General features: G+C 38.7%; 1 protein-coding gene across 5 annotated transcripts in view; it reads right to left on the minus strand.

Moving 5' to 3' along the window:
- TANC1 (tetratricopeptide repeat, ankyrin repeat and coiled-coil containing 1) overlaps positions 1-23,846 on the minus strand; it is a 95,465-nt gene that overhangs the window by 26,456 nt on the left and 45,163 nt on the right. For 4 of the 5 annotated variants that reach the window (XM_040604342.1, XM_040604340.1, XM_040604344.1 and 1 more), the window contains 7 exons: positions 17,704-17,805; positions 15,696-15,817; positions 14,524-14,713; positions 8,381-8,638; positions 4,392-4,517; positions 1,979-2,260; positions 948-1,099 (listed from right to left, as the gene is read on the minus strand). In XM_040604342.1, coding sequence (XP_040460276.1) covers positions 948-1,099; positions 1,979-2,260; positions 4,392-4,517; positions 8,381-8,638; positions 14,524-14,713; positions 15,696-15,817; positions 17,704-17,805 — 1,232 coding nt within the window. The remainder of the gene's footprint in view (positions 1-947; positions 1,100-1,978; positions 2,261-4,391; positions 4,518-8,380; positions 8,639-14,523; positions 14,714-15,695; positions 15,818-17,703; positions 17,806-23,846) is intronic. The other variant, XM_040604343.1, reaches the window with a different exon arrangement.

The raw sequence follows: 23,846 nt of genomic DNA on the forward strand, positions 1-23,846 counted from the left end.
AGTACAAGAAAAATAACTTGAGGCTCTAAGCAACCTATTAGCTATAATCTGACAACATCGTGTCACACACTGTAATCACCTGACGAGTAATCTGATCATCATCATACAGAAGTAGATGACAGACAGATATTAAAGACATCCTCATAACAGCAAACAGATAAAGAAGACAAATGGCTTTATTCTGATTATTACAAAGGTGTGTATTACTTATCACATAGGCCATATTTCTTTGAAAAAAATCAAACCACAAGGATAATCTGGTGTTCACAGTAAATACAAAGTTTGCACTTCAGTGGCTTTCATAACATTGTTTCCGAATAATACATGTCACCTTAAAGACTGCAACAATAACCTCATGTTTTCCTCACAACTATTTGAATAAAGTATGCAATTCAGACATTATTTTTATTGCTTAGGGAAAAAATAACACACTTATCATAATTATCTAATGCAAAAGTAACTTTTAAATTGTTTACTTCAGACTCTCAGAGTATGGAAAATAGCAAGACTACGTCCAGATTCAACCTGTATCATTGAATATAGATGGCTTATACATAGACCAAACGGTTTATCTCCTTCCCCGCCCCCCCCCCCATTTTGCTTTTGGAAGGAAGGTACACTGAGAACCTCCCTGTAGAGAACACACAGCCCATTCTGCAAGTAAAGGATCCCAAACTCCCATACACACATGAAACTGATGTGAAATTTCTAATAAAACCCTTTCAAAGACCAAGCAGAATTCAAGCAATAACTTGAAAGGTAGAAAAGGCAGATTGCTGGTTTCACCAGTCATGAAACGTACACATCTTTTAGAAGTGTCCAAAATTACTGCCTGTTCTCCCACCACCACCTACTGGCGTACTCAGGAGGACAGCACAGCAGGCTGTCTCCTCTCAACTCAGGAGTTTTCTAACATACTGAAAATCTATCAACAAGTGAAAACTCACCTTTGAAGCAAGATGTCTCACAGAATCACCTGTGTGATTTTGGTATTCAGGAGTACCAGGACAATTCAGAGTGTTCATCGTATTGGTGCCATTTGCTGGAGGAGCAGATAGGGCTAACTGACTTAGGGGAATCTCCTGACAGGAGTCACCACCTGTTTTTAATAAAAAGACAACAGATGAGACCAAGTTTGCTGACAGCAGATTGTTTTTTAAGAATTCCACAGAATATCTTTAAAGCTAGCATAAAAATCAAAACTGAACAATAGCATTTAAAAGAAGCCTGCAACTATTCTGATAAATACAGGCACATATTTGCAACTTCACAATTTTAAAACGATTCAACTGACTTTTAGATCAAAATGATAGAATTACTGAAAGCAAAGCCATGCTGATGTGAAGAGTTTCCTTATGTATGAAATTTATACATTCACTGACTCATTTAAACTAAGTTATTATATGACTGAACTACTGGGAAATATGAACAATTTATCATCATTACTACTACTACTACTATTTGAAGTGTCAGCAGGGCAGGTAGCAGCAGTAACAGTCATGCCATCCTTCCATTTAACGTAGGCACTGGAATGGTCAGGTGACAGAATCCTATGGATCCCAGCAGAAGACAGAATGGGCTCCTTCACAGCTTTACTCTTGCCTCTACTGGAATTCTTTGGAAAACACGTGGTACTGAAAAGCGTGTGGTGCACAGTGGGGAAGAAACATCTCCCTTCTCTCTTTCCAAACTAATGGGAGAACAAGCTACTGACCAAGTTCAGGGTACACACTGTCTGACAGAAGGAGATTCTACCTACCATTCCCATTTACCACCTTTTGATGGGCTGAGCCCAGGCTGTATCAGCGGAAGGTGTCTGACAGTGTACAATTGGGACAGATTCCTTCCCGCACTGGAGGGAAAAAGCGTCAGCCCAGGAGCTGATGAGGCCCGATTGCCTCAAGCCAAGAATGCAAACAACATTCAATTTGTGTTATTAGTACAATAACCCAAACAATTACTCAGAAAACCAACATACTTTTGGGGGATGAATTAGGGCTATTTGAAGCTATTTGCCTCATGCGACTTCCGTGGCAGCTAAGTGCCACCAGCCGTGAAATAACTGCAGTCTTCCCAAAGCCCACATTTCCAGTAATGACTGCTCCCCTGTTCTCTGCTGGATCAGTATTCTTCAGTTTTTCTTCAATCACTTGAAACAGCCATTCTCTCCCAACAAACACCGAGTCTGTTGTTATGCTTGGCACTTCAAACAACAGTGGCTTCAGCAAAATGTCTTGAGGCTTATAGGGGATGAAACGAGCTGAGAAGAGGTGGCAGGGAGAAGAGTTTATTAGAAGAAACTCAACATGCAATAAAACAGCACCGTTTCAGAAGATTAATTCATTCAGTAACCTTGTTAATAGTGTTGATAATCGGACTTCTTAGAGCTTTCATCACGAAAACAATAAAGACTGATTTGCTCAGTTCAGGTCACCTCTGTAATTCCTACGTGAATTAAATTCTAGAGGACAGAAGCTGCAAGTATAATTTGAGGATGCTTTTTCACAATTGAACTTGAGTTAGTAAGTTGCAGAATCCAAAAGTTTTCTTACAAATGCATTAATAATTCTATAAATGGGGAAGTAACAAACATTTTTCAGTTTTGAGTGAATACACTGCTGAGCATCTCAGTGTCAGGTCTTCAGATCTGTAAAGACAATTTGCAGTGAAACAGAAAAAGGTACAGAGAATAAATACTTCTTTCTGTTTTTTTTAAAAAGTACTTTTAAAGCAATATAAAAAAAAAATTACTACCCTGTTTTTCCATACTTTGGAAGCCACAAGAACAGAAATTAAGCAGCACAGCTGAAGGTGTAGTCATGTTTGATTACTTTAATCTATACATTTGGCAAACACCTGACAAGACTTTTAGAGAGAATAATTTGGGTTTCGTTGCATAAAATACATTAAAATTTACAGAAATAATAATGTTCACTAATACAAGGCTCTCAGGATTCATTAACCAAATCTAATGTTACACAAATGCCGTTTCAGCATTGATCTACAACTATGAAAAAACGAATTAGAGGACCGCACTGCATCCATATATGACCTCAAAATTAATTTTACCAGGAATTTGCTTAAATTTTTCTGCTTTTAATTGTTATTGGTTGTGATGGATGCACTTGATCCCTTGACCAAACTAGTGGTAGTGTGGTTCAGGCTCCAAAGGAGGTAAAGGCTCAAGCTGTAACAAGGCCAAGAACTTATCTAGTTCCAGTCTGTTCTCTGGAAACCCACGCAGGAGCAGAGCGACCCAGTAAGCATCGATGCATATGAGCTTGGAACACCAATCATGCAATCAACACATGAACAGCAGGTGGCTTTTTGAAGACTCATTCATCAAGGAACAAAGGAAGCTGAGACTACAAGGAGTCTCCAGAATACCTTTTCCATCACACATAGTTTGACTACAAGCCAACCACTTTATTCCGCAGATAGGGCAGCCTGAGCGAGTCTCCCTTGAGTTCTCCCTGTTAAGCAGCTGGCTGCATGGTGCTGATCTCCCCTAGAGCTGGGACACCCTCAGGGTTGCTCCTAGAGGCAGAGACACCTCTCACACTGCACATCTTCTGTAAGGGATCGGTATCACATATAACCTTGTGTTATAGTGCACTCAGATTCTGGTTTGGTAGTTTTGAATCCTTTGTGCAGTAAGTGATAGAGTGAACCTTCCCATCAAACCTTGTTAAGTCGCACTTTTCAAACATCGTATTTCAATAAAACCACTTTTGATGATGCCTTTGACAGTGGTTCTTTAAGCGGTCACCCATTAACAACATTGCTAAATTAACAGAGCCTGCAGATGACTGTTAGTTAAAAGGGGGCAAAAAAAAAATCACATACCTCACTTGCATTTAACATAAACCTGCTATTTTCAGACTCAAAGATCAGAGAGATCAAAGTATATATTAGTCATAAAGAAGTCTAATGGTATTAGATCAGTTTTCTTCCTAAAACAGAATTCTAATGAAAGCCTCCTGAAGATTTTAAATTCAGCATAATATTCCTTAAGTTGCAGTACACCGTTATCTGAATGTCACATTATAAAATCTGGCAGTCCAGAAAATATTCAGTACAGTTCCTGAACACGAGTATTATACAACTATAATTTGGAGATCTGCACTGCACTGCCCATGCACACTTAGATAAACAATACACTGTTTTCTTATTTAAAGTCATATGTTCACCTTCTAAACCACAGCATTATGCAGGAAAAGATGTAAGCAAGCATCTTATTTTCAGACACGTTGAGTGATCTTTCAGGAGTACTCTACAACAACACATCATGGGATGGGGATGTTTACAAAGATCACAGAACAGCCATCTTACAAAACTACTGAAGAACTGCATGACTGTGCCGAGGCAGATGCAGATGTAAGTATGTATACCTTTACCTTCCTGCTGCACTCTTCCACCAGCAGTGCTGTGCCAAGGTAAGCGAATTGAAGTCCGTAAAGGAGTATTTCTTTGTCCATCCAAATAACTCAGATCTTCCAGTTTGGTTGAACTTGTTGCTAGAGTGTGGAAGGATTGAAGCTTGTTTTTTCTCTCAGCATAAGTTACAAATAACATTATTATTTATTACAGTTCTTTCCTCAACATAGTACTTGCAGGTAAGTTTTTCTACACAATGGCAGTGGTTGAAGCCATTCATGTTGTAATATTTACAAAACGCTTTTCAATCAAGTTCACTAAAGATTTAGTTGGATTTTTCCCCTTTGAGATGGCCCTCATGTCTACCTTAACATGCACTAAACTGTTCTCATGTTAATACAGTTTCCTTTTTTACTATGAGAACAACCATATCAGTGAGGTCAGAAGCGTTAGGAACAGGTTCAGATATCAGCTGCTAGCACACCGTCTGTGAGGAAATACTTACATTCTTTTTGTATCCAACAGTACAGAATTCTGGATAACATTTTCTATTTTGTTCAGTTTTTAAATGAAAATGACAGCTGTACAAAAGAAGAACTGAAAATCCAGAGAACATATTTGCCAAGTTATATCAGGGATGTATACTTTTTCATCAGAAATAAACCAAATGAATATACACATTAAAATAAGCAGCTTTTAAATTGGTATCAAATCCAAAAATCTTCCATCTGTTGGAGGAATAACACAGCAGGGCATAAGCAATTCAGATTTCTGGGGTGCGCTGACAACAACTTCCTGACACAGGCAACTGAGAAGCCAAAAAGGAAAGATGCTCTGCTGGAACCAATACAAACAAGGAAGAACTTGTCAGGATGTGAAAGTGAAGGGCAGTCTTGGCTGCAGTGACAAGGAGATAGTGCAGTTCAGGAACCTAACATGAGAGAGCAGAGCAAAAAGCAGAAGCATGCAATCAGATTTCAGGAGCATGGACTTTAACCTCTTCAGAGTTCTGCTTGGAAGAACCCCATGGCATATGGTCCTGGAGAGAAAAGGGATCCAAAAGAGCCAGTTGATGCTCAAGGATGACCTCCTGCAAGCTCAAGAAAGGGCCATCCTGACAAGCAGGAAATAAAGCAGATATAGCAGGAGGCCTGCACGGATAAGCAACGAGCTCTAAACACAGGCAGGATGGGGCTTTGAGTAACCTGATCTAGTGCAAGATATCCCTGACCCCAAGCAAGGGGGCTAGAACTAGGTGATCTTTAAAGGTCCCTTCCAACGCAAACCATTCAAGTGATTCTATGATACTACAAAAAGACGACTGTCTTGGTGGATGGGGGGAGAGCTATAGATGTTGCCTACCTCTACTTCAGTAAGGCTTCCGACACAGTCTCCCATAACACTGTCATGGGCAAGCTGATGAAGTACAGGTTATCTAAGTGTCCAGTGAGGTGGACCCAAAATTGGCTGAATGCATGGGCACAGAAGGCAGGGGCACAGAGTCCTGCTGGAGGCAACTCTCTAGTGGTGCACTCCACCAGTCAAGTCTGGGCCCCATACTGTTTAACACCTTCTTTAATGACCTACGTGATGAGACAGAGTGCAACCTTACCAAGTCTGCACATGACACAGCTGGGAGGACTGGCTGATATGCTAGAGGCTTGTGCTGTCATTCTGATGGGCCTTAACAGGCTGGAGAACTGGGCTGAATGGAAACTCATGAAATTCAACCAGAAGCTGCAAGAAAGGTCAACAAAAAGTTGCAAACCAAAAGAAATGCAAAGTCCTACAGCTGAGGAGGAGTAACCCCAAGCATCAGTACAATGGGGGCTGACAGGCTGGAAAGGAGCTGTGCAGAGAATGACCTTGGGGTCCTGGTGATAGACAAGCTAAGATTGCAATGCTTGGCAAAGGCGGCTAACAGCACCCTGGGCTGCATTAGGAAGAACGTTACCAGCAGGTTCAGGGAGAATATCCTCCTCTACTCAGCACTCGTGAGACCACACCTGGAGTACCGTGTCCAGTTCTGGGCTCCCCAGTGCAAGAAAGGTACAGGCTTACTGAGCATTAACCGAGTACCCTCTCTTCCTAGGGTAAAGATACTTAGCACTGGCACTCAAAAGCCAGAAAACAGTAATTTACAGCACAAAAGCACATTAGATTTCACAAATATCTGTAGCCAAAATCTGTGCACTATCAGATACTAGAACATCTAAGATTAGGTTACTACATTTCATTTTACATGTGTCAATCTGTACAGAGCATTAACTTTTTGGCACTATAAAACTATAGCTCAGCTCATTTAATAGGCAAATTGCAGATAAATCAAGCTATTTTCAAAGCACACTCAAGAATTATTTCTAAAATTTGTAATTTTATAAATATGTAAAATAGCTGAAGACATGCAAACTCATTAAAATTTTTTGCTGCAGTTCACTGTACAACATTCACTTTTGACAACAGGATGATTCTAATGAACACAGCAGAAAGCCAGAGCACTTCATTCTGTGATAACAGTAGTTTTTGGAGGAAGCATGCTACTCTTTCCCCTGCCCATAAACCTGGGCATTGTTGTATTCGTATCACAATACATTATTGCAAAATAGTCCTTCAACCATAGAATTCTGAAACAATGTACTAGTAACATTCATGGTATTTTAAAACCTGAAATTACCTTAATTAAGACTGCAGTATGTGTTTCAATACCTCTCATGACACTTCATAAAGCTTACATTTAGAATTACTTTTTTTTTTTTTTTGTTAAGCATAAGATTTTGGCTATTACTGACAAGTCTTAAGTTCTTGGTAAGATTTACTGCGCTGCCTACTAGCATCTTTTTACTGCTGCGATTCCAATGTATCACAATTTGTTGTACTTTTCTGGAATAAACACATTATATATTCCTTTGAAAATGAAATGAAGAATGTTTCCTTGTTTTTCTTTCAGCACGAACCAACATGTTGGTGCCTTCACAATGAAAAGACAGAGCTAGTGCTCATATTACAACCTCACAAAATTTAAAGTAGTATCATCAGAACTTAAAAGATTTGCATCAAAATTATTAGTATGTTCCTTGACAAGATTTTGCCCTTGACAATTTCAAAAATTGGTTTACTAGCAATACTTCCCCTATACATCTTATCATACCAAGCAAATTCCATGCACCGATTTTTGTTTCATCTTCTATACTAAAATACTCCCTTTTACTGACAATATTTTCTGCCTGGAATTAAGTACAATATCCTCTCATCTTCCCTCTAGGAATCACCAATTCCCAAGCCTAAACCTCATCACTGGTTTTCTTCAGTCTACATTTACTAAGTGTTTTAACTTTGAATTTTCAGTTAGCTAAACCTACTGCCACATCTATCACATGCATGCTTCTGAACACAATCAGAATGCTTTTCCTGCAGGGTTGCAAGTGAATTGCCCACTAGTGTTAGAATCTGACGAGCTCTACCCAATAGATTTCAAATCAGAAGCACTTTTTCAGAGATTTGTCCATTTCACAACACTTAGAAAAAGTAATAGTATGCCCACATATGTATCTACCACAACTGAACAGACTCATTCATTTTCTGAATGAATGGTTCAACTAGAAGGCAGAATTTCACATAGTTCTTTAAAAAATAAGTCACTTGTTCAACAGAGATCAAAGTACGATTTTGGTCTTAGATTTACAGATCTAGCAAATGCGAGCAAACACTAAAGCACCTTAAACACTAGTTGACACCAGGTTCAGTTCCAGAATGACTGATGGAAATTTTTAAGTGTTTTAAATGTTCTGACCTAACCAATACCTACTAAAAAGCATGATACAAGCCCTCTGTATAACAATTTTAAACAACTTAGGTTCTAAACTTGAATAGATGAGTGTTACCCACATTTTTTTCTTTTTATCCTATAAAAATACTTTCATACTAACAACGTAACTTCAAGAGAAAGATTCAACAGAAATATCCTATCATTAAGAACATTCTTTTTTCTACCTTAGGACTTTACCTGCAACTGAGTTTGGACGAGGCATTATTAAAGAGCCAGAACTCTGACCATAAGGAACAGGACCCTCTCCTGCTGGTACTTCTTTCGGCAAATTCTCAGCAGTTCCAGCAGTTTCTTCTTCTGCAACTGGTGAACAATTATCTGTTCTTCGATCATGACTAATCCCTTGATGTTTTCCAGCTCTGAGACTCCCATCCTTGCTCCATTCCAAACTGGATCCACTACGATCATCATTTTCTGATGAACTTGTTATAGTTGCTGGAAAACAAAGAAAAAAAACACCCTACAATTACAGTGCACATCAGAGGAAAATGGTGCACTCATGTTAATATGCATTTTAATTTTCATACTCAAACAGCATTTTGGTCCAGCAGATATTCAAGCACTACTTCAATGGATATTTTGTTAAATTTAAGGAGTATTGTTTATCTAAAAGAGCTAAACAACACTTCTTCTCAGATTGGGAAAAACACCTTGAGGAAAGGAGGCAAGAAAGTCTTCTGAAGAATCCAGGTATATCTTTATATCTATGGAACTTGTGCTGAAGGGAGGAAAAAAGCCCAAAACCATATACACCCCAACAACCACCAAAACCTTTATGAGTTTAAATGAATATATACTACTTAAGCAAAACATGTCTCAACATCATTTAAAAATTAAAATTCGGTAACATATCTTGTATATTTTTCAAAGCATTCTGTAAACATGGAGACAAAAGCTCATTAAGAATTAAAACCAGCATCTGGTACAAAATAAAATTTAAATGTATCTTTTTGGTAATTCACTTTTTTAAAGACTAGTATTTTACAAAAATAATTCACAATTCAATTCTTTGAAAAAACTTGCACAGTTCTTCCAAAGTTGGGAGGCTTTCCACAAGCCTACTTGTGACTAAACATCCTGTATATTGTGAAGCATCAATGATAACAATTCAATGTTGTTCAGAGATCTACTTCACCTAAAATAGATAGCTTAGCCACATATTACGATGACAATTGGCTTGCACTCACATACTTGGCAAACTAACCTCAACAGGAAGCTTCCAGCAACTATTCCTTTCTTGAGTACCTACCACATTTCACTGTCAGAAGAGCATGAAGGCTACATGCATGTTTGATCAGACCCAACAGAGTATATGAACAAAATATCAGATTATGTTAAACATACTGATTTCGGTTTTTAAAGTGTTTCAGCATACTGCAGTATAAAGTAAATCAGAAACTGAAATGAAGGCTGGTTTGGGGGTTTGCTTCTGATGTCATTTTAAACTAACCAGAAAACATTTACAAATAATTCCTCAATATTATGTGAAACTTTCTAGCAGTAAGATGTGCTTTTTTTGCTATGAAAATTTCAGATGACAAGTAACACAGAGCTAGACAGATCCTCAGCTAAAAGACCACACAGGTGGTTTTGGCTGCTGCACTACAGAACAGTAGTTTCCCACTGCTGCAGTGATTCCTCCCTAAAAGCTGAAACACCACTAACTGCATGACCCAGAGTGCTCCAAATATGCCAGTTTGGAAGCTGAGGGTTATCAGAGTGCACCTTTAGCTCCTCAACACTGTAGTTAATCAAAGCCTCCTACAATAACTGAATGCAAGAAGAATCCATACTCCTAAAGGACTGACTTGAGTAATTTTTGTCAAAACTATGCTGATGGGCTCACATAAGAACACTTTGCAAATATATACTGGGTTTTGTATGTTTAATAGTGAAATTACTCTGTTCCATTCAAGACATTTTCAATACGTACATTAAACTCACAAAATAACTGAACAATATTAAAAGTTAAGCCAACACTCGATGCATTTTGAACACCTGAATGCAACAGAGGATAATATAAAACAGGATGAAAGGGCAACAAGATGGAAAAAAAAAAACAACAACACAATCAATGTCAGTTCAAGTACTAATATCTATGTGACCTGCGAGTCTTCCCCAGGCTAGAATTTTAAATGTTGAAGGTATATAGGTAGAGATTCTACACTCAAGTGACCAAATCATTAAGTAAAACATTCCAGTATATTAGACCGCTAACAAAACACCAATGCACAGACTGTTCCTTAGAACTGAGGCTTGTCCAGGCAGAAGCAGCACAAACTATTCTTCTTTCACATCAACTGCATTGCAGCTTCAGCCTTGCAAGACAATGAGGTACTCGTACAACTCCACATTCTCCCAGCTTAGGCACATGTAGAACTCAGGCAAAATTTAAGATCTGATGCTTAAATTCAAGAGCTCTTATTCTAAGAAATACCCATAATACAAAATACATTTTAGAGGCAATAGATGAAAAGCTTTTCAGGCATCCCATTAACCTTTGCACACAACTTAGACTGTACTTCTGTATGACAAACTAATTTCATGTTTATAGTCATGTCAAAAAAAAAAAAAAAATCTGTCTCCTCCTGAAGTATGAAATATTTAAAACTACGATTACTCGTGAAGTGAAAAGTAGCATCAGGAAACCTTGCTGCTCAAGATTTCCATACTGGAACAGTGGCAAGTATCCAGAAAAGCTTACATTTTGGCCAGCAGCCCAGTCTTTTCTCCTACTTAGCTCATTGCTGAAGATTAAAACCTGCCTGCACTACTGTTATGTCAAACTCTATAGAAGCAAAGAACTCAACTACAGCAGTAAAACATTAGAAAATGATAGGAAACCTGAACTGTAAGTAAAAAAGAGGGAAAGGGAGAAAACGTAAGATTTCCCATCAGAATCTGCTGGCCCAGAAAACATAGTGGGAGTAGAAATACAATAGAAACCCACACACAAGTAGCATGAAAGAGCAAGTTATTTTCATGGCTGAATGAACTCTGTCAAAGACATTTGAAAACATGTACTTGCTAAACATGATTTAAAATGCACATTTACTACTAATAACAAGTATGGATGCACAGACACATTTGTATTTAAAAAACAAAACCACGGGTCATTTATCAGAGAGGTGCCTCTTAACTTCCCTTTTTGTTTTTATGCCTTTACAGACATGAGGGGTGCTGCCATGGGTTGCCAAGGGACAAGAGGTGTTCAAATTCTCCCTGAATTTGAGACATGAATGACAGCTCCTCAGAACTGCAGCAGATGATTTTCTTTCAGACCCATGATCATGAACCATATATACTTGACTGAAGGAGCCATACAGGAGTTCCCCTCGCACCCTCCTATCTTCTCTAGGGTTTTTTTGCCTTCTCCTCTCAGATTATTACACTTCACAATGCCATCATCCTCTCTCTTCTCCATGTTTCTCCTATTTTTGAAACTCCTTCCTTTTAATTAGTTCAGTAAGCAACTCTTATCACAGAGTTCAAAACTCTTGTCTTAAAACTACTAGCACTTACAAGATTATACAATGGATGATGTAGCTGTCATGCCAATATACTGTTTTAAACAAGCATGAGGCTAGTTATGACCTCATTTAGAACATGGATATACTCACAGAACATTTCAAGTTTGTAAAGCATGGGTAGTAGGTTCATAACGGTATCTACATTTTTCCACTTGAGAGAAGGGAAGCTGTCACTCAAGAACAAGTTTTAAGGGATGTTAAAGAACAGAGCTTCAGCCTATTATCCTACCCTTCTGGAAGGAAAGAGGATCCCACTCCACTCCAAAACCAGCAGCTTCTGCTATAGTCTTGGAGGAACTATGCGTTACTGATACTGTCAATGTATTTATTCCAAGACTTCATAAAGCATCTGCATAAGAAATGCATCTTCTGTGATACTAAACTGAATATAAAAAACATGCATGCATCCCTCCCCTGGGCAGCAGTGCCTCACAGAAGAGCTCAGTAAGACTGAAAGTCTGTCATCAACAATGATCCCCTTTTCCCCTTCTACGTTACATACCAGAGAAGGAATTTAGTGTATTAATAACATCAATTTTTATAGTTACATTGATTCTACTCTCACTGATACAAACAAAAGTTCCATGCAAAACAGTGTGCAGCTCTTCAAATGTTTTTGCAAAGGTAACTAAGTTTTTCAGTGCAGTACCACTTTAAAAAAACGAACACACACATTGGTTTAGATCTCCAAACGACTAAGTATTCAAAACCAACGTGACTCCTCTTTTTATAAAAGGCAAACACTCACCACTTAGAGAAGCCTTAATAAAGGTCCCAAATTTTTAAGAAACACGCCTAAGCATAAGTGCCCGGTAGTCTACACATCACTTACAGAGCTAGTAAAAGCTTAAGCATAGATGCATCCATGAAGGTAGAAGCATCTTTGTAAGCATGTCCTGGGTGGGAAGCCTGTTCTGTTTCAATGACACAGCTCTCAGATCCCTGTGTCATTCAAAGAACTAATTTAAACTACTCCATTAAATAAGCAAAACCCCTATAAAACATTTTAAAATAAGGAAATGACTGAGCTATACTGACAGAAAAATACTTGTTCCAACAAGAAGCATTACTATTTCTTCTAGTCATACACTGTGGTATTTTTATACTGATATACTCACTTGTATAATCATTTCAGTTTGTTTTATGCTTGCATCAGTGTAATCAAAACAGGAAACCCTGAATTCTGACCAAACCTACCTACAACTAATGTACTTTATTCTCAAGTCTGGCAACAACTGAAACCTGTGAACCCAAGACTAACCATTCTAATGTATCCTTTCTTTTACATCAAAATGTTAATGCTATCTAAAAACTAGACCTTACACAAAATTGACCATGCTTAGCAATCTACTTGGAACAAGTTCACAAAATTATTTTCTAAAACTGAAGTACTTAAAGTGTTACACAAATGAGTCTTCTGACCCATGATGAACATCTCTTTTAGGGTAACTGATCAGTAAAAATGTATTATGCCATATATGACTATTGATTACTTCACTTTATAACAAAATGCAGGAATGTCTATGAAGTCCGAGTAAAGTGTTATCAACTGCATTATGAAAACATGTATTCTAACTACTTCTTGGCAAGTACTACACCAACAATCATCATGGTAGTCTTCATAATGGCAGGCAGAGACCACTTTCACTTGGAATTCCTTCTATAAACAAAAGCTGTAAATAAAAAAGTACCAAGTTCACAGTCAAAGAAATGACACATCGTAAGTTTACTTTGTCAAATCTAGGCATTGAAGATTTAAATCACTTCCCTTTTTCAGCCTCCCTAAATTTAGTCCATCAGAAAACTGAAAGCTCACTTTTATATACTGAGAAAGCACCACGTTAGGGGGCATTTTGTGCTTTGTTTTTGTTGTTTTGTAACAGCTGTTAAGCTTACCAAGTTTTAAAAGGGGTCAGTTGGTTAAGAAGTTAGCCTTTAGAAAAAAAAATAAAATACTAACCCAATAAAGAAGAATAAGCCTTCCTACAACAGTATAACAACATGAAAAATAGGCTTTTTACATCTTAGCCTGGCCTTCCAGAAAATAACTCTAAAGCAGCCACCTGGGTATCCAAAGGTACAGGTAGACAGTGATACAGACAAAGACCCATTCAGGCAGGGAGCAGAAACAGGAAAGACTGCACAAATGAGGCAGCAAACAATTTAGATTTTTCTTTAGTACTAAACAGACTTACTGAAATATTTGGGTAGCTGGTAAAAGGAGCTATAACGGTTGCTCTGTGATTGTAGCCGCCTCTCTAAAGATAACTGACTCCCCACAGGAGATGGATATATAGCCTCAGTTCAGTCATCTATTCAGTGGGGGATCACAGAATTTCACCTCTTCCATGATACCCCATTTTTATGCCAACTACTCAGAGTCTGCACTGTTTTTAAACAGGTTGATTTAGGTTATTCTCATAAGTAGCAGCATTAATTATTTTTTTTTCCTTAGATGGAAATTCAACCAGCTTCCAGCTATGCTGTACTTCACCATTATGAAATGCATTGTAGAGACCTATATAACAGAAAAGGAAAAAGGTAGAAGAAAATAAGACATAGAGCGAAACAAAGGAAATAAATTATTTTAAAGTAAAACATGCACCATGAAAACAAGAAAAATGCAGACCTAACAGCAGCAAAAGAATATGATTCGTCTTTCAAATACAGAGGATTTGAAATGGGATCCAAGGACAACATAAAATCGAACCCAAAGACATGAAGCAACTATTCAGACTTATACTATTAAGATTAATGTCTATTAATTGCATTACTCATTAAGATGCTTACCTATAATTCCACTGTCCTTGCTCTCCAGGGTGGAGCTGGGGCTGCTAATGGTTCCACAGGGACTACCTTTGTTAGCTGCTGTTTTGCGAACACAACTATTGAGAGTTGAGCAGGGACTATCAGTGCTAGGTGATGTAGTGCTGCTTGTGAGGGTGGAACATGGACTCACTCCTTGACTGGCTACTGTACACTGCAATGTGAAGAAAAACTAATGGTTATTGCACAGGAGACAGTACACTACCATACTGAAAATTAAAAATACCAAGGTCAACTAGAGTAAGAACAAAGCAAAGAGTCCATTTTTCAAGCAAAAACTTCAAGAATCAAAGGCTTTATCTTGGTTGGGAACCTTAATGACATGCTTTCAGATTATTCTTAAAAAGTGACTTCTGAAAAAGGGAATTTCACACTTCAGTGGAAGAGTTTCAGTGAGGCAGACTTCCTCTCTTTAAACATTATACTGTTTAAAGAGGGATACCACTCCTCTTCACCCCCAGTATTTATTCTTTTGTTTAAAACCATTAGAACTGCAGTATTACTCGCATTCCACTCTCAAAGAAACCCAGACTGATGCACTAAGATTTATGAGGCCTGGAACTAAAAGCGGAGAGAGGAGGGCGAAGAAAGGGAGGTTGGTAGTTACTATGCAGCCTTGGTTAGCAGATCAGATTCACACGGATAGTAGCTGCTTGCTTCTCCCCAGTTCCTCTGCCCGCAAATGACAGAAATGACTGTCAAATGGAAGTGAACTTCTCGGGAAAAAAGCAAACACACACATCCCAAAAGTATACTCCTATTTTAACAAACCACTGACATTTTCCGTTCTCATAAATCACTGAGAATGGAAAGAAAAAAGTTCCTCCTAAACACTAAAATAAGGCAGAGAGAACCTTAGAAGCTATTCACGTTCATAGTAGATTAAATTTAGCTTTCAGAAATGATGAGTCTATTCTTTCTTTTTTTTTTTAATTTTAAGAATGCAAGACCAACTTACAGTTTCAAAACAAACACAAAGTTGTTGCAATTACTTTACAATTCTATTACCATATGCCTATTAAAATGGATTGCATTTTGGTAAGTATCAGGTAACTGCCATCGGTAAACAGAGAAAATAACATTAGTCCTCTCTAAAATAGGGTGAACATTAAATACATTATTTTCTGTTATCCTACCATGACTTCATTTTTCTCTTCTATATGAGCAGAAGTTGGAATTCCTTCTCCCAGTAAAAAACCCAATCTTGTCATCAATTCTTGTGCTGCAGGAGAACAGCTTGAGTCTTTATCAGGCTTTGCTTTGGAGTGCAGGGAAAAAAGTTGGTAAAGATTAGTGTCTTATATTTGGAAACTGTTCCAAGAGGTAGAAAAAGTACCATCAAATGCAAATGTGAGTTCTTCTGTCAGCAACGTATCTAATGGAGAAGTTAATGTCATTCAAATTTTTTGTCCATGAGACTTTAAATTGTTGTTGGGTCTTGGAGCCTCTGCATGAGAGCCAACCCACCCTGCCAGTCTAAAAAGAAATGGCTAAGTGCAACCAGTTCATCACTGGACTGTTGATCAATGTGATTATTCTCCAAACAGAAGCAGTAAGCTCAGTGCCAGACTAAAATTCTGTTCCTGCCATTTTTTATAAAATTTTCTGTACTATTAAAAACGTGAAAAGTAGAGGTTAATAATACAGATGCTTTGTAATCCCACAGTTAACACTACAATGGATATCGTACATTTTTGGTGTGCTTGCTATGCAAAGGATGTGACACCAATTCTAAATGTCCCAGCTTTTCTGGGTGCAAAAAGATTTGATTTTATCAGTACAGTGCTTTAAAAACATCTCCTGGTGTCCAACCGATACAACAAGACAAAGTTCAAAACAAAGCAACCTCCTACAAAAGCAGCCATCACTGGTCTGCTCAGGAAAGCGCCTGTTGCTAACACAATCTCACAGACTAGCGTCTGCTGCTATTTTCCTTCTTTGATGCCAACAGTTTAGCATCACCTACCAACCTGTAATGGTCTTTCCTAGCAGAAGCATTTATACGGTATTTATTTCTTTTGTCCACTAATAAAAAAAGGAATAATGTGTAGGCCTTTTCCATCCTCAGGTATAAACAGTCAGTTAAGGAGCATCATCCCACCACTCTCCAAAATAGCCAAGGGCAGGGACCCTCAGCTGCAGAACCGCTGGCTGTGGCAGCTGCCACCCAGCTGCAAAATGGGAAAAAAGCAGGAGCACCTGTTCTGCTGCTTCCCAGTCAGCACGGTCTGAGCAAAATGGTCACCTTTAGATTAGGGAGATGAGGACTACAAGCTCTCCCTGTTGGACATAAAACTTTAATACCAGCACTAAGCCAGTCGTGAACATGGAAGCACAAGAGGGACTAGGGTAACATACCAAATTAAGCATACAGGAGAAGATGGTGAAAACAATTACAATGCATTCTATTTTCACCATTATGGGCCTTTTTTCAAAAGAAAACACTGACTTTTAAAACTGTAGCTTCCTTTAAAATTGAAGCAAAAGGAAAACAAAGAATTTTTCAGCTGGAAGCTCATTGGTTACATGCAATGACTTTCATGAGGCCAGTTAAACTGAAGAATTAATCTAGAAATAGAAGGCATACGAAATCCATGTTACAGTGCATACAGCCATGTACCAACAAATGGGTTATTTTGCTTTGACCATGACATTCACTGTCAAAGCCACACTGTTATGCACTAGTCAAATTTAACAAATGTGAAACTTTCCAAGAGTACCAATTAACTCTAGGGATGTAGCTTTTCCCAGCTCTGCCAACACAGGAGCCTACTGTTACTGCCTTTTTATTTAGCAAGCTTTTACAAAATTTCTAAAATGAATCATTGTACTCACTGCAGAGCTACACACTTGGAATCAATTTAAATTAAAAACAAGTTCAGAAAAATTCTAGTAGACCTTTGGCACATGTAGCAGTCAACAACACTCGACGTTTTGCTTGCAGTACATTTGTAGCTCCAAGAATTGAGACAGTTACATAAAGATCACATAATGACAAGCTTCCCCTCACCACAAGCATGTTAAATCTGCAAAACATTCTTACAAATAAAGAATTAGATTTCCTTATTATGCAGCCTTCTTTGTATCACTGTCTGAAATGAACAGCTGTTCTACCAAATAAAGTCTCACTGAGCAGACTCTTACCATTTTGACTGGGTTCTCCTTGCTCTGATCCTTTTCTCAGCGGTAGAGACGCCTCACCTGGCACTCTAGGGCTTTCCACATACTTGGGCTTCCTGACTGGACCTGCAATGGGAATGAGCTAAGTGTATCTAATTTTTTCCAGATGGACCACAAGTTTCATATTCAGAGTGTCTATCCTCTACAATGCAAAAGTAGCAGAGGAATTATTTGTTACATACACAGCTGCTACCATAAAGACTAGTGAGCTGCTGCACTTCCACTCTTGCGAGAAACATACGCTCTCTTTGGGCTTTTTGGAATGCAAAGCCTGCTGGAAAACATAAGTGATCTGTTTGCTGTGACAAACCTGAAAAGTTTGCTGTATATGTAAAGTGACTTTTTCACGTTTAAACTGAGATAACTTTCAATAGGCCTTCTTGGTTCAGAGCTTTTGTTTTCCATTATAGCAGGAAGGATTTTTTGTTATCAGCATCTTTGAAGCTAGGAAAAAGACACCACAGGCAGACAGCTTGCAACAGCAACACACTAAATAATTCAAACCCAAGAAGTTTTATATTACAGTGTACTTTCTCCAAATACTGACACGTGCCCTGGAATGGTGAAGATGAGTTCAAAAAACCCAAAAGAAAACATCGATGGCTACTAATGGTTTCTGCCTTCATTAAACAGCAGCATTCCCAGTTCACCTATACACCAAGTAAAACATGCCACCTTCGGTACTAAGAAGAATTGTGTGTTCACACACACATGCATAATATTCAAAAATTAAACCGACTCACTCTTTGCTCTCACTCTTAGCTTCACGCTTTGGTTTCAGGCTGCGTACGATCCTACTCTTTACTAAATTCTGGTTTAGTATCAGCCAGAGGAAATGTTAACTACACAACTTATCTAACAGAAGGGAAACAGTGCTGCCTTCTGAAGGTTTACCAGAAAAAGTACACTGGTACTGCTGGATCAGCATCTGCTTGCACAACAAACACAGGGTGAAATTCTGATTTTAATTCAGCAACTGGCAGTACTGGCAGTAGACTGCTACACTGATGCACAATACGTTGCAGAATTGAAACTCCACCATGTATTTATCCACATCCCAAAAAATATGTCAATAGAATTTTCTAATATATATTACATAAAAATATATAATATACTTATATATATATAGACACACAAATAAAGGCATTTGCAACACCGAGTTTTGGAAAAGCATGAACAGGGAAACTTGTGAAGTTACACACTGGAAAGCTAAGATATTTAAATAGCATGGGGAATGGAAACATCATCGTCAGGGTACTGAAAACTCAAACCCAATTTTTTATCCTAGATTGTCATTAAAGCAATCCCAATTTCTTGTACTGTGTGTAACAAAGCCACCTGAAACTTTCAAAATTTTAGTGAGCTTGAGGTGTGATAAGTGATTCCAATGGTTCATCCAGAAGAACCTAAATATCAGCTGGAAGTGCCCTCAAACACCGTCAGCTGCTGGGTTTAACAAAACACAAACCCAGAGGTACTTCTGTGGGTTTCCCCAGCTCTGGCAACAGACAGGGATTTTCCCCTTTGTCTTTAAATACAACCTCTTGTACCACAGAGCTATGATCCTAGGTTCTCTCTATCATGTAACGTCACCTTAACAGTAGGAAAGGTCTTTTTCTCACTTGAAAATGTCCAACATGCTGCAGCCAAATACATTAGGCCAGTGACAAAGCACAGACGAAAACCATTCTACTGGCAGCGTTCCACTTTTGCATCTTGCCTGTTCTGTGTATTACTCTTATTATTTTATTCATAATAAAAACAAAATCAAGGTCTCAAAATCAAGCATGCACAACTTAGCACATTTCTCGAAGACCATTTCTCGTGCTACTCCACAGAACCCTGAGCTTAAGTTACAGGGGCACTTTGTTTTGGGTTTTTGTTTTTAAATCAGAGAACCTGAAAGCTAGATTCTGTCAAATTCCAACAGGAGAAGCCGAAATGCTGGAACTCAAATGTGGTATTCTAGCTGCACGCTTAAGTGCTAGGTTACATTATATATCCTGGGAAAGAAGAAAATGCAACCACAAAATGGCAGCAATATTTTGAGAACTCAAGAAGTGAATGTTTTTAATCTCTGACCAAATCAGCAAAAAAGGTATAACACCAAACGCACCTCTAACAAACACTCCAAAGGTCTATGGAAAAGGCTGTGATGAATGCCGATGTGGTACTAAATATCAGAGGATCAGACCAGAAAGAAGCAAATAACTTTGCCTTTAAGCTGTTCAAATTCTTAAACCCAGAACTGTCTGAAAAGATTCAGCCACTGGAACAGACTCCCCAGGGAGGTGGTCACAGCACCAAGCCCGTCAGATTTCAAGGAGTGTCTGGATGACACTCTTAGTCATATGGTTCAGCATTAGGTAGTCCTGCAAGGAGCTGGGAGTTGGACTGGATGATCCCTGTGGGTCCCTTCCAACACAAGATAGTCTAAGAAGGCAGAGAAGGTACTGGAACCTCATACTAAATAAACAGGAGAAAACTCCTTGAATGAAGGTGCTTACCAAGTGCGCCTCATTTGTCCCCATCTGACTAAAGGAAGCCAGCATAGCCCAAAAATATTAATGTAAGTGTAATTAAACAGCATTTAAACACTACAAATGGAATTTTCAACAGCTGTCAGCAGAGGAAGGATGGCTGTTAGGACTGCCATGCTCTCTGGTGAAACTATTCCAGATCCTGGAATGAGAAGTTTTGCCATAAGTTTTCCTTCCACCCTACCTATTCCAAACTGTCCTTCCAGGAACCCAGGTCCCAGCCCCAGGCTGTCACAGCTATACTTCCTCACATAATCTCAGTGCAACTTTATTCCCCAGCCAGGCTCAGTTTCTCTTACTTCCCTACTCTTCCAAGGAAGCTCTTCTCCCCTTGCTTTCGTACACTACCCCCCTCTTGCTTTCCCAGAACATTTCACTCAGCAGTCCAAGTTTAGTGGAAAAAGACACCGGACCTTCTCACAGCAGGGTCCTGGTCTTCATCAGGAGCATCTAAATAGTACTAAAATTCTTAAGCGCTAACAATTATCAACATTATGCTATACATGCCTTGTTTCCCAGATCCTTCACCTGCCCAAACGTATTACAGTTTCCAAGTCACATGTTTTGTTTACAGTCCAGAATTAAAACTACTTTCAGAAGCCTTTTTTAAAAGCACTTGCCAAGTAGAAAGTCCACAGCTACTGCAACTTAAAGTCATACCAATCTTTGGCTTTCAAAAACCATCCCTTTTAGATCCTTTATTTAATCAAATTTACAACAGACTTGAAATCAAAGCAAAATCCCAAGGTCTCGGCCAAATGTCTTCTCTGGTTGGACTGGTTAAGTTTGCACAGACACGCTTGTAAGGAACTGATGCTCTAAAAATCAAGATGTGTTTCCAACTCCACCTTTCATCAAATAGTAAGCCCATACCGAAAGCAGGTGATGAATTCAAGAACTAATTTCTTTTATCTCTCAGTGATAAACTACTGACCAGGCTACCTGATTGGGTTGGGGTTTTTTTTGTTTGTCCATTTATTCATTTATTTATTTACAAACATAAAACAATACACAGTACACAAACCCAGCAAGCCAACCTACAATACAATGCAGACCATGGATTTTATTATTACGAAATCCTGCAATTTCCAAGTCATTTCACTTCCTGACGCTGCCCACAGCCAACTAGGGACTGGGTGATGGAGCTCCTTTTGCAAACAGTTTAACTTAGGGCTAAGGAGAACAGAAACAGCAGCAGGCCAGGAAATGCTGCCACCCAGAACCTGAGTCCCAATTACTTCCACGTGCACACTAACTGCAGCCTGCCAGAACTCTGGATCTGAGCACTGACCGGTGCTTCCAAAGGCGGCCAGAGCTGACGCCAGGAAGCTCCAGGAAAAGCAGAGGCACTTGCACATGAACCAAGGGGCAGTTCACAGTACATCTTTGGAGTAAACGTGTCCTCCACATCACATTCCCTCCTCTGCACTGAGCTGCCTCTTCACCAGGTGAATGAATTCAGCCCTTCCTCCCCTCAGGATGTCTCGGATCAGAAACGATTCCCGAAGAAAGCAGCTGTGCTCAGTGACCCACTGCTGACAATGTCTATTCTTCTCTGCTCTAGGGACCCTGTTCATTGAAGGAAAACAGGACATTTTACAGAGCCCTATGAAGGAACAGTACGGTGACATTTACGCAGCACATCTGTAAAGTAAGGAAAATAACCTACAAGTCCAAGTTTTATCACACTGTATTATACACTCCAAGTATCACTTGTAAATATAAAAAAATTGTGGGCATAGTTTTTAAACTTCCCTGACTTAATCATTAGAATCATAGTGGTATACTGACATCGGGTTAGAGAATCACTGACCCCACACAAAACAAATACTAATGAATCCTATGTCCTAATGGTTGATAAGCCCACAGTGTCATTTTACAGGCCTATTAATATGCCCATTTTTCACCAGTGTATCTTCATGAGTTTTGCCTACTACAATCTTAAAGGAATCTTTAAAGAACAATATTTTTGATGGAAGCACTTAAATATTCATCATGTAGCTTACAAAGATTTCACATAAAACTCAAATTGATATTAAAAGGGTTTTTAAATTACAGTTTATAGTCTTTCAATCCCTTAAGCTTATAAAACGACATATTAGATACTGTTTTGACTAAGAAAACACATTTCTACAAAGAAAGGAGTGAAAAAATATTTCAGGTAAGTATACTTTTATGTAGGAACTACAATATCATGAATGAAGTGCCAGATTGAAAAGCTGATTTTACAAATACAACCTCATCTGTTAAAGGATCTGTATAACAAGCTCAGTTCTCTCATTTACTAAGGAAAAGAGGCTCCAAGAGAAAGGGGCTCAGTTACCAAGCCACTAAACAAGATCATTCCTTCCCACAAAAGCTGACCAGCTTATCAAGTAGAAGCATAAGTCTCATGACACAAAAGAGTTCTAGCAGATAAAAGCTTACTGGTAAATTCCCAAATAACTGTAAAAGTAATTTTTCACTATTTCTGAAGCCAACGTTTGTCAATCATGACCATGCCTCAGCGTCTACAGCTACATATTCTTTTAATATACACGGACAGCTATAACTACATCCACAGATGCTACTGCAGCATTTGACCAGTGATGACTTCTAATTAGTTTTACAATGAGATTTCAAGAAAGTAATGAAGGATACAGCTAGAACGCTTCCTTAAGTTAAATACAGAAAACATAACCAAAGGTAGAGTTTTCAAAACAAAGATGAATGTCCTATTACACAACAACAAAGAAACATCCTTAATAACAACAAAAAAACCCCAGTTTTAAAATAGAATAGTCTATAATGTACTAGAATCAGAGAAAAAAGACCACCAAAAAAATCCCAAACAAACAACAAAATAGGAACAGAGTTTCAGTCCCAGTGGATAACCACCTCACTGTGCTACTGCCTTGCTAAGTGCTACTTTGCCACTGCAGCCCTTCAGGTTTTACTTTCCTCCTCCCAGACCAGTAACAAAGGGAGAAGTACTCACCTACCTCACTTGACAGTGCTGGCAGTTTTTGGATAAAACGGAACTGGCTTGCCAGCTATTCTTAGTACATGGTGTGTTAAGCTGCTCACGGCAAACAACTCCAGCGGGCTGGCTTCCCTCTTCTCTTCCTCCTCACTGCTAGCAGGTAACTTAGGACTGCACTTCAGGCTTTCAACTTTTTCTGGTCTGCAGTCTCCCTCATGGAGTAAACCCCATTCAGAAAGCACTGGAGAGAGACTGCAGGACTGATGCTAACTATACCACGTTGCCCTTGATAAGGTGGTTTTCTTGTCTTCAATTTGGATCTTCAAATAGCACCCTTCTACTTGGCTCAAAATTCAAGGGCACGCCAAAGTTTTCCGAGACATCCCAGCACTTTGCTCACAAAAGGAAGGATGGGACATTTTGTATGACTGCAAGTGTCATTGCCTAAATATACTGTGGTTTTTTAAATAAACAGTCTCAGATGCTCCATTAAGTCTCTGAAAACTACATTGATTTCTTGCTCATTTTCATGAATACTTCAAGGCTGATGACCGCTTTTAAAGACAAGTTGCAATGCTCTCCATTTCAGCCTCAGGCTCCCCAGG

This window comes from Falco naumanni, chromosome 8, assembly GCF_017639655.2.
Source record: "Falco naumanni isolate bFalNau1 chromosome 8, bFalNau1.pat, whole genome shotgun sequence".
In the NCBI taxonomy this organism is placed as follows: Eukaryota; Metazoa; Chordata; class Aves; order Falconiformes; family Falconidae; genus Falco; species Falco naumanni.